Genomic DNA, 15,116 nt, shown 5'->3' with positions numbered 1-15,116 from the left:
TAAGATTATTATTTTTTATAAAAAAAAAATAGAGTTTTTTTTTCTTTTTTTTTGTGCTAAACAAAGGATATAGATTTTTCAAATGAAAGAAAACTAAGACATGCGAGAGGGTAGATAATGACTTTTGATAGCATCTAAAATGGGGTTTCTAAATAATCATGTGAGAAAAATTTAAGTGGTTAGTTGGAATAATTTTATTATTTTATACTTTTTTAATTGAATTAATTCACACTATATACTTTCGGAGTTTGGAAATTAAACTCGTGATTTTTATTATTATTTAAATTAATTATATATATTTGTATATAATATTAATATTGTTATAATAAATTATATATTTAATAAAATAATAATTTATAGTATTTTTTTAATTAAAATTGTTATACAATAATGATAATTACACTACATCTTATAGACATAATATATGCATGGGTTTTTCATTTAAAAAATTAAATGCATGGTTTCGATAAATAAATAAAAAAAATAGTGTCTTATTGCGATCATTCACATTGTTAACTAATTTGTATAGTTGGACTTCTGAAATAAATTTGATATAAAATCTTGAATCATACTAACCTATAAATAATTGACATACTCATTAATGATATGTCTATAAAAATTAGACCTCTAAATTCAATTTCACCAACCATCATTGAATTAATTATTTGATCAACCAAGTTCATATTTCTATACTTTTATTCAATTCATTGAGAACATTAGTCAACAAAATATAATCGATTCCATGAATATATATATATATATATATATATATATATATATATATATATATATATATATGTAATATTCATGAAATACTTATGCAATAGCTTAGCTAGCTTTCTCATACACACTTCCTTTCTCTCTTAAGAAAGAACATAGGGGGTCATGGAATTACTCCAGTCCGAAGGACGTTCGATAAGCAGTCGCATGGCGAGCTGGAACGTGGAGGAAGTGATAGGGTCGAGCAGGCGAAGCAGCCGGACAGCCGAAGAGGACGAGGAGGCTCTTAGATGGGCAGCCCTCGAAAAACTTCCAACCTATGCAAGAATGAGGACAGGCATTCTTAAATCTATCGAAAACAATGATTCAAGCAAGGTTGTGCATGAACAAATTGATGTGAGGAAGCTAGACGTGAATGTTAAACAAGATTTTATCGATAGACTCTTTAGAGTTGCTGAGGAAGATAACGAGAAGTACTTGAACAAGTTTCGAACCAGAATTCAAAAGTATGTTTTTTCTATATTAGTTTTAATTATATTATCTAGCCACACTTTTATTTATGTATTTATATGAGTATTTCTTAAAAAAATAAATTAAATGGAATATTATCATTTGTGTTGACATTTTTGAAGCAACATATTCACAATACACATCACATGGTGAATTGGACTTGATTAATTAACTTGAGAATAATTTAACTAATTATTTAAAACATTATATTAAAAAAATTATTGTTTTCCAAGCAAATCATGTAATGGATAAATAACTTATTTTATTAGATTCCATCCTCTCTTAAGAAAACATAGTCACAAAAGAATGTTTCGTACAAAAATTTAAAAATCAAAAAAAAAAAATTATTTTTAATTAAAATAATGAAATGTTCCAAACTCACTAAGATAGTTTTAATAATAAAAATAAGTGTCTAAGATATCAAATATCACATTAGCTTCAACTAGGCTTTTCTTTAATTCTATGAAAAAAAATCGATAACATGTATCTATTTGGTTTAATTCGATAGGGTTGGGATTAATCTTCCGACAGCCGAAGTTCGATTCGAGAATCTTAAGATTGAAGCAGAGTGTTATGTTGGCAATAGAGCTCTACCAACATTGGCCAATGTCACCATGAACATCTTTGAGTCGGCTCTTGACACCATTGGAATGGGAGCCAAGAAGACAAAACTCACAATCTTAAAGGATGTCTCTGGCATCATTAAACCCTCAAGGTATAAGAATATCATTGCATTCTTAAAGAGTTTTGTTAAAAAAAAGTTTATTCGATTTTTACTAAAAACACGTTTACTGAAAGCATCATGCATGATTTAATGGTTATAATGATTTTATAGTATAAAAAAAATATATAACTCAGATCAAATAAATATTTAGAGTGACATTACAAAATTACTTTAATTTGAATTCAATTTAGGATGCAATTAGTATATTATAAGTGATATGTAGTAATTTGTATGTGTATAAATGGGATGAGATATAAACTATATAAGTCATTATTTTTTTTATTTAAAATATAAAAATAGTATAGATTAAATATTTTATAATTTTATGTTTAGTATAAAAATATTTGATTGTTACTAAGTATGAAGATCAACACATATCTATACAAACTTGATTTCTGTAAACTTAATTTATAATGTTATTTTTTATTACTATCCTTTCAATTACCTTTTCATTATTATATATCATTTTATAATTATAATTCTCATTATTTTAAAAAATTAAGTGATATTTATAATAAGATAACCAATATCTATACTTATATTTTATTTTATTTTTATTATTTTGTATATTGAAATACAAACAAACATTTATTTTATTAGACTATTTATATTTTAAATAAGTTTAGTTTAAAAGATATTTTTATATAGATAAAATCATTTATTTTGTCTGTCTATAAAATAAGTTGTGACATGCATATATATATTTTTTTTTATGTAAAAGAAGATCTCAACAATTTTATAACACCATATCACTTACAAAAGTCTCAAATTGAATACTTTTCTACTAAAAATTATTTTCTTTCTTATAAAAGGAAAAGTCATACACCAATTAATTTTTCTTTGACAATTATTAACAAATATGTACCACAATATATATTGCATTTTCTTTTAGCAGACAAAATAATTAGATTTTATGGTCCTGATATTTGGATTCTTAAATTTTCAATTCCGTACATGAACTGTTTTCTTTTGACCAACTCAATTAAATCTCACGTTTATTTATTAGCTTCTTCTTCTTAAATACAAATAAATTCTTAATACAGGTAAACTTTTTTTAAAAAAAAATCAAAATTATCAAAATTATTTATAAATAAATAAAAAATAATTTATTTAAAATTATCATCAATCAACATTGTTTAAATAAATTAATTAAATAAATACGAAGGTTAACTAAATATATAATAATTATTTAATTATTTTATGTAAAATATAATAGTAATAATTATATATAATATAAAATAATGACAAAGAGTAAAAATTTTGAGTCATTAATGATGTCGAAAATAATGTGTTAATACTTGACTGAACTTAAATCTAATATGAGAGTGAAAATTCAATTTTCAAGTCCAATTACGTGTTATCACCACTAGTGGAAAAGTTAAAATTACCGAGAGTCACCTCCGAGAGCATTCTAGCGCTCTTGGTAAAATTCTTTAGAATCTCGTTAATGGACTCACGAACATATTCGTTTAGAGGTTCGTAAAAATATTCATTTATAAGTCTCGATTATGGGCTCGAAAACATGTTTATTAAGAGCTCGTTTAAAACCTTGTTCAATATTTATTAATAAATTAATATTTAATAACCAAAAAAATGATAGAGCTCCCCACTTAACATAAATCATTCTACTATGTGGTAAATTAAACAAGCTCTAAACGAGTTGAGCTCGAGCCTAACTAAATATATACGAGTCGATCTCGAGCTCTAATATAAAAACTCGAAACCGAGCTATAGCATAGCTAGAGCCCGAATATATATTAAACGAACCGAGCTCGAGCCTAGAACTATTTGAATTGGCTCGACTCGTTTACCACCCTATCCATAGTCATTACGTTACTCAATATAAAATGTTTTAAATATGAATTGAATCAATAATAATATTAAAAAGTAAAAACAATAGTTGTGTACACAATAGTATTAGTTATAAATTAGATAGAATATAACATATGTTGCAAACCCAACATGTATATAATTCTTGGAGAAATCACATCAATAACAGGGCCATTTTAATCCGAATAATTTGAAGTACTTTTTTATTAAAGTGGTAAAAAGTAAAAATATCTGGTAAAAAATTGTAATCATAATTTTTTTTTTTTATGTTTTTCATCAATTTTTTACCTAAAATTTTATATAATATGATATAAATAAAATGTACTTGTAGGATGACACTTCTATTGGGCCCGCCATCCTCCGGCAAGACAACCCTTTTATTGGCCTTGGCCGGAAAATTGGACCCCAGCTTGAAGGTCGGTCACCAATCTAAGACCCAACAAATATGTTTTTACACTAACTATTCATTTTTTTTGTTTGTTAATGTTTGTAATATAGGCGAAGGGAAAAATTACATATAACGGACACAAACTAAACGAATTTGTGGCACAAAAGACCTCGATCTATATCAGCCAAAATGATGTTCACGTCGGAGAAATGACCGTAAAAGAAACCCTAGATTTCTCGGCTAGATGTCAAGGAGTTGGAATAAGAGAAGGTAAATATTCTCAATTTTGATACATTAACCTAATATATTATTTTAGTTAGTCATTAAGTAATTCAAATGATTATGTAAAAAATACGAGAATTATTTTAACTTTATAAAATTTCAAAAAAAAAATATTACTCTATTCGTAATAACTTTTTTGAGAGTAAAACAATCCACAGAGATGTTAGTCGAGCTCATGAGGAGAGAAAAGAAAGCTGGAATAATTCCAGAGGCTGAAGTTGACCTATTCATGAAGGTAAAAAAAGTTTGGATTTTTATTAGTTATTTTTTTAGATTTGTTACAATATACACACATTTAATTTTTAAATTTTTTACCATAGGCAACGGCTATGAAAGGGGTTAAAAGTAGTCTCATTACTGACTACACATTAAAGGTAAAACTTCACTCAAATTTTATCTTAAATTTTAATACAATAAAAGATTAATAAAATGGTTTTACTTTGTGGGTGGAATGGGGATCATCTTATACTAAATTGGTTCATGTATGATATTGTGGTTAATTTGATTTTCCAATGTCAATAGATACTAGGGCTCGACATATGTCGGGATACAATAGTTGGTGATGAAATGAATCGTGGCGTGTCTGGAGGTCAGAAGAAACGAGTTACTACAGGTATAAATTTTGAGTTCTAATTTTTTTTTAAAATTTTATTAAATACTTCTCCACCAATTGACAATAAATTGATCAAATTTTATGTATAACCATTCATATAAAGAGGATATTAGTATCATGTCTATAGGGAAAATGACAAAAAAAAAAAAAAAAAAAGAGGTTATTTGGATATAATGTTTGTACAATTAAGTATTAACTAAGATATTATTAAGTTTGATTTTTACTCACAAACTTCTATACTAATTAAAAATAAATAAATTAGCATTTTGAAACATCTATAAACTGATAAATAATTTATAAATGTATTTAAGGTTAAGTTAAAATCGAGAATTTATAAATCCATAAAATCGATAATTTATATTTATATCGTAAGACTTACTTTAACAAATATTAGTTATATATTATTATTATATGTATAATTAAATAAAAAATTAATTTAAAAAACAATTCTAAATAAATGACATTAAAAAATTATAATTACAAAATTAATTATATAAATTCATTTATTTAAATAATAAATAAAATAATTTAAATGTGTAAATATAAATTCACTCAATTCGAGCTCAAATTTAAACCGAATAGAAAGTAGATGAAGCCAACCTTAAACTCTTAAATTGTTTTTTTATTGTCTATTTTTATTTGTTTTTTAAATTATAGGTGAAATGATAGTGGGTCCAACAAAGACACTTTTCATGGATGAGATATCAACCGGTTTAGACAGTTCAACCACTTTTCAAATAATCAAATGTTTACAACAAATCGTCCATCTCACAGACGCCACCATTTTCATCTCCCTCCTCCAGCCGGCGCCGGAGGCTTTCAATCTCTTCGACGATATCATCCTCTTATCCGAAGGCCAAATCGTCTACCAGGGCCCTCGAGAACACGTTCTCCAATTCTTCGAAACCTGTGGTTTCAACTGCCCGGAGAGGAAGGGCGCAGCCGATTTCCTACAGGAAGTTACCTCCAAGAAGGATCAAGAGCAGTATTGGACCGATAAAGAGACGCCTTATAGATACGTAACCGTCAGTGAGTTCGTTCAGAGATTTAAAACCTTCCATTTAGGTTTACGCCTCCAGAATGAGCTCTCGATTCCATTCGACAAGAGTAGAAACCACAATGCCGCTCTCGTCTTCAACAGGTACTCGGTTCCTAAATTGGAACTTCTCAAGGCGTGTTTCGATAAAGAATGGCTGCTCATCAAGAGGAATTCGTTCATGTACGTTTTCAAAACTGTTCAGATCATCATTGTTTCGATCATCGCGTCGACGGTTTTCCTTAGGACGGAATTGGATACGAGGAATGAAAACGATGGGATAACTTATATAGGTGCTCTCTTGTTCAGTATGATCGTTAACATGTTCAATGGATATGCTGAATTGCCACTCACTATACAAAGACTCCCTGTTTTCTACAAGCATAGAGATCTCTTGTTTCATCCTGCTTGGGCGTGTACGCTTCCTAACTTCTTGCTTCGGATGCCAATTGCAATGTTTGAATCCATCGTTTGGCTTGTCATGACTTATTACACTATCGGTTTTGCTCCTGAAGTTGACAGGTATTAAGTCATCAATCAATAATATTCAGTCTGTATATTGCTTAATTCTTTCTTTTGCTTTGATCTGCAGGTTCTTTAAGCAACTGCTGATAATATTCTTGATTCAACAAGCTTCTTCGGGGATCTTCAGGCTCATTTCTGGAGTTTTCAGGACTATTGTTATTGCCAACACGGGTGGAACTCTTGTTCTTCTCCTCATATTCCAGCTCGGTGGTTTCATCCTTCCATACGGTCAGTGCACAAGTAGAATTTACAGTTTCTTTCAATCAATTCTCTTACATTTAGTTAAAGAATGGAGGAGATTAAGTAACTATTGATTCTGCATCTCATCCTATGTATTATAGAGGAATAGGAAAGTGATAATGATAATGATAATGATTCACAAGAACAATTTTAGTCTTTTATGTTAAGTCAAGCGAAATTCAGTAGACACACACCATGAGCTTGTCTCGAAACATGATTGAATTCCAACATAGGGTACTTGCAAATCATAGAGTAATGATTGAATCCAACATATCAGTCGAGTGAGCTAGAGCATATTATTCAAATTTGATTACTTTAACACATTTTCTCATATTTCAGATCAAATTCCAAAGTGGTGGCAATGGGGTTACTGGGCATCTCCATTGACTTATGGGTTTAATGCATTAGCTGTTAATGAGATGTTTGCTCCAAGGTGGATGAATAAGTTGGTATGTTATATTTTCTTCATTGTTTGATTAGCTCTAATGATGCGGCTTTCATGTAGTATCTTTAACGCGGCTCTGAATCTAATTATGTGCTGTAGGCATCGGACGGTGTAACAAAGCTTGGTGTTGCGGTTTTAAATGTCTTTGATGTACCTGTTGAACCAAATTGGTATTGTATTGGAGTAGGAGCGCTTTTGGGGTTCATAGTTCTCTTTAACATTTTCTTCACCCTCGCACTGGCATACCTAAACCGTAAGTCTTGGATTCAACTTACATTCAATGTTTTCCGTTTGGAGTTTTTTTTTATGATTGAATTTATGATAAGATAATGAGTTATTTGGATTAACAGCTCTTGGGAAGGCACGAGGAGTAATACCCAAAGAGAAAGTTAGTCAAGAAGAAACAAAGGAATCTTTCCCTCAAAATAATTCTAGTAAGGATTAAGAAAGTCTTGAACAAGTTTTCATTTTGTCTTGAGAAAGAACCTTAAATGTGAGTGTGAACTTTCAGGAGAAACAACCCGATCAAATTCCAATGGAATCGATAGAAACAAAGGTAAGAAAGGAATGGTGCTTCCGTTCACTCCACTAGCCATGTCTTTCGACAATGTGAATTATTACGTGGACATGCCTCCTGAAATGAAAGGGCAGGGAGTAACCGAAGACAGGCTTCAGTTACTCCGTGACATAACGAGCGCGTTTAGGCCTGGCGTTCTAACCGCACTCATGGGAGTGAGTGGTGCCGGAAAGACCACCCTCATGGACGTCCTATCCGGCAGGAAAACCGGAGGTTATATCGAAGGTGACATCAGAATCTCCGGTTTCCCCAAGAAACAAGAAACCTTCGCCAGAATATCAGGATACTGCGAACAAACCGATATTCATTCTCCCCAAGTCACAGTTCGAGAATCCTTAATCTACTCTGCTTTCCTCCGACTCCCCAAAGAAGTCAGCAAGAATGAGAAGATGATATTCGTGGACCAAGTGATGGAACTAGTCGAACTAGACAACCTCAAAGACGCCATTGTTGGTCTCCCCGGGATTACAGGGCTATCGACCGAACAGAGGAAGAGATTGACGATAGCAGTTGAGCTCGTTGCTAACCCTTCCATCATTTTCATGGATGAACCCACGTCTGGACTGGACGCTAGAGCAGCTGCCATTGTTATGAGGACGGTTAGGAATACAGTTGATACAGGAAGAACCGTCGTGTGCACTATTCATCAGCCAAGTATAGACATCTTTGAGGCCTTTGACGAGCTTCTTTTGATGAAAAGTGGAGGCCAAATTATTTATTCCGGCCCCTTGGGTCGAAACTCTCATAAGATCATAGAATATTTTGAGGGTATCCCCGGAATTCCCAAAATCAAGGAAATGTATAATCCTGCAACATGGATGTTGGAAGTAAGCTCTATCGCGGCGGAAGTGAGGCTCGGGATCAACTTCGCAGACCTCTACAATTCGTCAACCTTATACCAGTAAGCTAAACATTGTTATAAAAATGGCAGCTTCTATAATTCTACTCACTTAATATCTATGATCAGGCGAAACAAGGCTTTAGTGAAGGAACTGAGCGTGTCTCCACCAGGTGGAAAAGACCTTTACTTCTCGACACAATACTCGCAGACAACATGGGGACAATTCAAATTTTGCCTGTGGAAACAATGGCTGACTTACTGGAGAAGCCCAGATTATAATCTCGTTAGATACTTCTTCACATTGGTCACCGGACTTATGCTGGGAACGATTTTCTGGCAAGTTGGGAAGAAAAGGTCAGTTTCACTTTTTCAACTTGGAAAACGAAAACAGGGCATTTTCATTTAAAGGTTTCCATGCAGGGAAAGCTCGACGGATTTAACGAAAATTATTGGAGGAATGTTTTCTGCTGTGATGTTTGTTGGGATTAATAATTGCGGATCAATACAACCGTTGGTAGCTACAGAAAGAACGGTTTTCTATAGAGAAAGAGCTGCTGGAATGTACTCTGCACTACCTTATGCTTTCGCACAGGTGGTTGCTGAATTACCGTATGTTTTTGTCCAAACGGCTTACTTTACTGTCATGGTTTACGCGATGATTGGATTCGAATGGGCGGTTGGGAAATTCTTTTGGTTCTTCTTCATAACCTTCTTCTCTTTTCTCTACTTCACTTACTACGGTATGTTGACGGTTTCCATCACACCGAACCAGCAAGTAGCTGCCATAGCCGCAGCAGCTTTCTATGCCCTCTTCAATCTTTTCTCCGGATTCTTCATTCCAAAACCTGTAAGTCTAACCCGAGACAAAAAAAATATAAAAGTTTTTAACATCTCAATCTTGAATGACTGTTATGTGCTATGTTTTTCAGAGGATTCCAAAGTGGTGGATATGGTACTACTGGATTTGTCCAGTAGCATGGACAGTTTATGGATTGATTGTATCTCAATATGGCGATGTAGAGACAACTATTTCGGTTCCAGGAGTGAAACCCGACCCTTCGATCAAATCATATATCGAAAGTCATTTCGGGTATGACCCTGATTTTATTGGAGGAATTGCAGGAGGATTGGTTGGTTTCACTGTGTTTTTTGCATTCATGTATGCCTTTTGCATCAAGACTCTAAACTTCCAAACAAGGTAGGAATTCTTACTTCAGATTCAGTTCTCTATTAAGTATAGACAAGACTGACAAATCCGAAGATGGTATAGTCATAATTATCTTATTAGTTAGACTCGTTTATTTGCGCGATTTTATAAGTGAAAATCTAGACATTTTGAAAGAACAATTGAAGCATGTATTATATGATGTTCAATGAATCAAACATAGAAACTCCCTTGTTTTGAACTTTGACATTATATTTAATTACAATATACAAAGTAGTGGAAATGAATAATTGGTTTGTATTATGAGAATAGACATGACATATGTAATCATAATATGAATGAATGCCAACCCACAACCACTTTTAATTTCCAATCAAGCGTCCCCATGGTCCATCATAGTCCACTTATAACCAATATTATTTTGTGGTTCTCTATTAGACACAAGTTCTTTCTATTTTATCTTTAGTTTTAATACCAAAACATAAGCAATAATAACAAAGACAATTATGTAGCAGCACAATTGTTTTTAGGATCGAACTTGGTCGTTTTTATAGAGGGTGCTCGAACTTTGAATTTTGTCGTATATGTTCAAACTATCTAAATTTTAGTTATGTGAGACTTTTAATGTATCATTGTCACGTTTGTAAATGAAATTATGTATTTTTTTCAAGATTTACTTATTATAATTTGTCCAAATTAATTTGGGTGACTACCAAAAATGTGTAATTTAAGAAAAGTTTTGAGAAAATTTTAAAAATAATTGTGTTAATATATTTGTCATTACTAAAATAAGTGAGGTAGCCAATAATAAAATAAGAAGTTAAGAGTTACCCATTTTTTGAACTCAAGGAGAACTAATACGACACTCCACAGTTATGGCTCCCGTTTAAACTCAAAACGTTTCGAGATAAATATTAAACATAACTCGCAAACATACTTAAGCATTTAACTAGGTGTAGAATTTGTCGTCTAACTGGCTCGAACTCAGGACCTCTCAAAGAGGTTGGGGATATCCACCTCTTGTTGCCACTAAACTAGAAGATGAGATAAAAATGTGGCTACAAGGGGTTAAACACATAACCCAAAAATGTAGGCACAAGGGTGTTAAGCACATAGCCTGCAAACACACTTAACTAGACGCATAACTTGCTGCCTAACAGACTCGAACCTAGAACCTCTCAAAGAGGCTGGGGAAATCCACCTCTTATTGTTGTTAAACACATAACTCGCAAACACAATTAACCATTTAACCAGGTGCAAAATTTATCGCTGACGAGCTCGAACTCAATACCTCTCAAGTAGGTTAGGGATATTCACCTATTATTGCCGTTACACTAGAAGAATAGATAAAAAAAAAAAGGATAAAGACACTTAAATACATTGTATTTTAGAAAATAGATAATTTATCATGTGTTTAAAAAATACCCAAAAAATTATATATGTTTACTTCTGACCAAATTTTCGGTTAGCACTGATGTGGTAACATAGAGTCTGATCTATTGATTAATGGGGAGAATTCACACATGAAAATCTTTGTCGTCGGAAAAAAATATTGCAATTTCGGAGATGAGAAAAAATGTGGTTGGAGATTAAGGTCTAACACAAAAAGGAACGCCGTCAAAAGCGTTAAGCGACACAAAATTCATCTCTTTTGGTGATCATAATTTTTTTTTCAAGATTCTCAAGGATAATGAGTGATCTAAGCATACAAATTTCACCAAATATGAAGAAGAAATATCAGATGATATTGTCGACATCTGACTCCATGGATTCATCTATTATTTGAGATTCCAGAAAATAATGCATTATTGTCTAGTAAATAAACATATATTATGAATCTAGTGACAAAAAAATTACTTATAAAAAGGAAGAAACTAGATTTAAAGTCTATTAATTAGTATAATTTCATATTTGATCGTATATATAGTTTCAATTGCAATAATTTCTAGATGTTATAAACTATACCTACATTGAAGAGAAAATTGGAATCGCCAGTCATTATCAATGAAAACATTCAAAAAATCATTAAAGTTATCAGTGAAATGTAACACAAACTTACAAGTACCGTCTCAGACTGGAATTTCAAATGAATCATCAAAGTTTTTAGTCTTAAGGTTTAAGACTCACATGGATCACTTTTGACTTAAATTTTCCATATTAGCACCAATCACCAGAAATTTGATAGGAGGTCACAAATATTTTTTTTGTATTCTTTAAACATGAGACAAAATATATATTTCTTAAAAGTAATGATAGAGTGTGGAAAAAATCTTGACAAGAATATGTAGGGAATAATGTGTCACATTTTAAGTGGATTGAAAATTTAATAGGAGATATAATTTTCAGATTTTCAATCCAATTAAAAGCGACACATCATTCTTTACACATTATTATCAAGACTAGCATTTAGCCCGTGCATTTGCACGAGTAATAATATATAAAAACGTAAAAAAAAATTACGGATAACATTTTTAATTTTATTTTTAACCGTTTTAAATTTATGGGTGGGTCAACCCACAATCCGACCCAAGTATTCATTTATTCAACATCATTATATATTGGTTAGTTAAAAAGTTAAACTTATATTAATATTAAAACGTCCCGCATTTATCAAATTTGGTGTTGAATTTAAAATATAAAGTTAAAGAGTTGTACTTGTTTTTGTTTGGTTGCAAGTTCGAAACATACTTCTAGCATTTTTAATTTTATTTTTAACCGTTTTAAATTTAAAAACGGGTCAACCCACAATCCGACCCAAGTATCCAAATTAACCACAGCTCTCGACCCGGCAATCCGGACACTTTAAAAATTAAGCATCATTATATATATATAGATTAGTTAGTTAAAAAGTTGAACTTATATTAATATTAAAACGTTCCGCGTTTATCAAATTTGGTGTTGAATTTAAAATATAAAATCTGTGTAGCCTAGTTGGCTAAAGAGTTGTACTTGTTTTGATATGTTGCAAGTTCGAAACATACCTCTAGCATTTTTAATTTTATTTTTAACCGTTTTAAATTTAAAAACGGGTCAACCCACAATCCGACCCAAGTATCCAAATTAACCACAGCTCTCGACCCGGCAATCCGGACACTTTAAAAATTAAGCATCGTTATATATATATAGATTAGTTAATTAAAAAGTTGAACTTATATTAATATTAAAACGACCCGCGTTTATCAAATTTGGTGTTGAATTTAAAATATAAAATCTTTGTAGCCTAGTTGGTTAAAGAGTTGTACTTGTTTTGATAGGTTCCAAGTTCGAAACATACCTCTAGCATTTTTAATTTTATTTTTAACCGTTTTAAATTTAAAAACGGGTCAACCCACAATCCGACCCAAGTATCCAAATTAACCACAGCTCTCGACCCGGCAATACCTCTCAACCCGGCAATCCGGACATTTTAAAAATTAAGCATCATTATATATATATAGATTAGTTAGTTAAAAAGTTGAACTTATATTTATATTAAAACGTCCCGCGTTTATCAAATTTGGTGTTGAATTTAAAATATAAAATCTTTGTAGCCTAGTTGGTTAAAGAGTTGTACTTGTTTTGATAGGTTGCAAGTTCGAAACATACCTCTAGCATTTTTAATTTTATTTTTAACCGTTTTAAATTAAAAAATGGGTCAACCCACAATCCGACCCAAGTATCCAAATTAACCAAAACTCTCGACCCGGCAATCCGGACACTTTAAAAATTAAGCATCATTATATATATATAGATTAGTTAGTTAAAAAGTTGAACTTATATTAATATTAAAACGTCCCGCGTTTATCAAATTTGGTGTTGAATTTAAAATATAAAATCTTTGTAGCCTAGTTGGTTAAAGAGTTGTACTTGTTTTGATAGGTTGCAAGTTCGAAACATACCTTTAGCATTTTTAATTTTATTTTTAACCGTTTTAAATTAAAAAATGGGTCAACCCACAATCCGACCCAAGTATCCAAATTAACCACAACTCTCGACCCGGCAATCCGGACACTTTAAAAATTAAGCATCATTATATATATATAGATTAGTTAGTTAAAAAGTTGAACTTATATTAATATTAAAACGTCCCGCGTTTATCAAATTTGGTGTTGAATTTAAAATATAAAATCTGTGTAGCCTAGTTGGTTAAAGAGTTGTACTTGTTTTGATAGGTTGCAAGTTCGAAACATACCTCTAGCATTTTTAATTTTATTTTTAACCGTTTTAAATTTAAAAACGGGTCAACCCACAATCCGACCCAAGTATCCAAATTAACCACAACTCTCGACCCGGCAATCCGGACACTTTAAAAATTAAGCATCGTTATATATATATAGATTAGTTAATTAAAAAGTTGAACTTATATTAATATTAAAACGACCCGCGTTTATCAAATTTGGTGTTGAATTTAAAATATAAAATCTTTGTAGCCTAGTTGGTTAAAGAGTTGTACTTGTTTTGATAGGTTGCAAGTTCGAAACATACCTCTAGCATTTTTAATTTTATTTTTAACCGTTTTAAATTTAAAAACGGGTCAACCCACAATCCGACCCAAGTATCCAAATTAACCACAGCTCTCGACCCGGCAATCCGGACACTTTAAAAATTAAGCATCGTTATATATATATAGATTAGTTAATTAAAAAGTTGAACTTATATTAATATTAAAACGACCCGCGTTTATCAAATTTGGTGTTGAATTTAAAATATAAAATCTTTGTAGCCTAGTTGGTTAAAGAGTTCTACTTGTTTTGATAGGTTCCAAGTTCGAAACATACCTCTAGCATTTTTAATTTTATTTTTAACCGTTTTAAATTTAAAAACGGGTCAACCCACAATCCGACCCAAGTATCCAAATTAACCACAACTCTCGACCCGGCAATCCGGACACTTTAAAAATTAAGCATCATTATATATATATAGATTACGCTCTCTGTCATTTCTCATTTCTTAAAACACATTTACTCACTCAAATGTCTTTATCATCTTAATAATTAACTAAAATATTTTTGTTTTATTCCATTTAATATGAAATAAAAACAAAATATTTTAAAAAATATGTTAATTAATTATCAAAATAAATCAGTTTTGACCAACAATTTATTCCTCTTCTAAATAATCTAAAATTTATACAAATAATTGATCAAGATCAAAAACAAAACTTTAAAATAATAGAAATGAGAACTTTCCTACTTTGGCGTATTAAAAAAAAGTATAGAAATGTCAATTTTGCTCTACTAG

General features: G+C 31.2%; 1 protein-coding gene across 1 annotated transcript; it reads left to right on the top strand.

Annotated features, from left to right (window-relative positions):
- Positions 1–873: 873 nt before the first annotated feature.
- On the top strand, positions 874–10,273 carry LOC124944760 (ABC transporter G family member 29-like). The gene is given in 16 exon segments (XM_047485097.1): positions 874–1,226; positions 1,739–1,945; positions 4,116–4,200; positions 4,283–4,442; positions 4,613–4,689; positions 4,775–4,828; positions 4,977–5,067; positions 5,725–6,625; positions 6,696–6,856; positions 7,208–7,338; positions 7,413–7,566; positions 7,664–7,762; positions 7,825–8,791; positions 8,858–9,085; positions 9,152–9,578; positions 9,661–10,273. Coding segments are annotated over 16 exon segments (4,356 nt in total). The 5' UTR covers positions 874–885; the 3' UTR covers positions 9,934–10,273.
- Positions 10,274–15,116: the final 4,843 nt, after the last annotated feature.

Source organism: Impatiens glandulifera, chromosome 7 (assembly GCF_907164915.1).
Source record: "Impatiens glandulifera chromosome 7, dImpGla2.1, whole genome shotgun sequence".
NCBI classification, from domain to species: Eukaryota; Viridiplantae; Streptophyta; class Magnoliopsida; order Ericales; family Balsaminaceae; genus Impatiens; species Impatiens glandulifera.
Note: the sequence above shows the minus strand (reverse complement) of the source record. Positions and strands in the feature narration are given on the sequence as shown.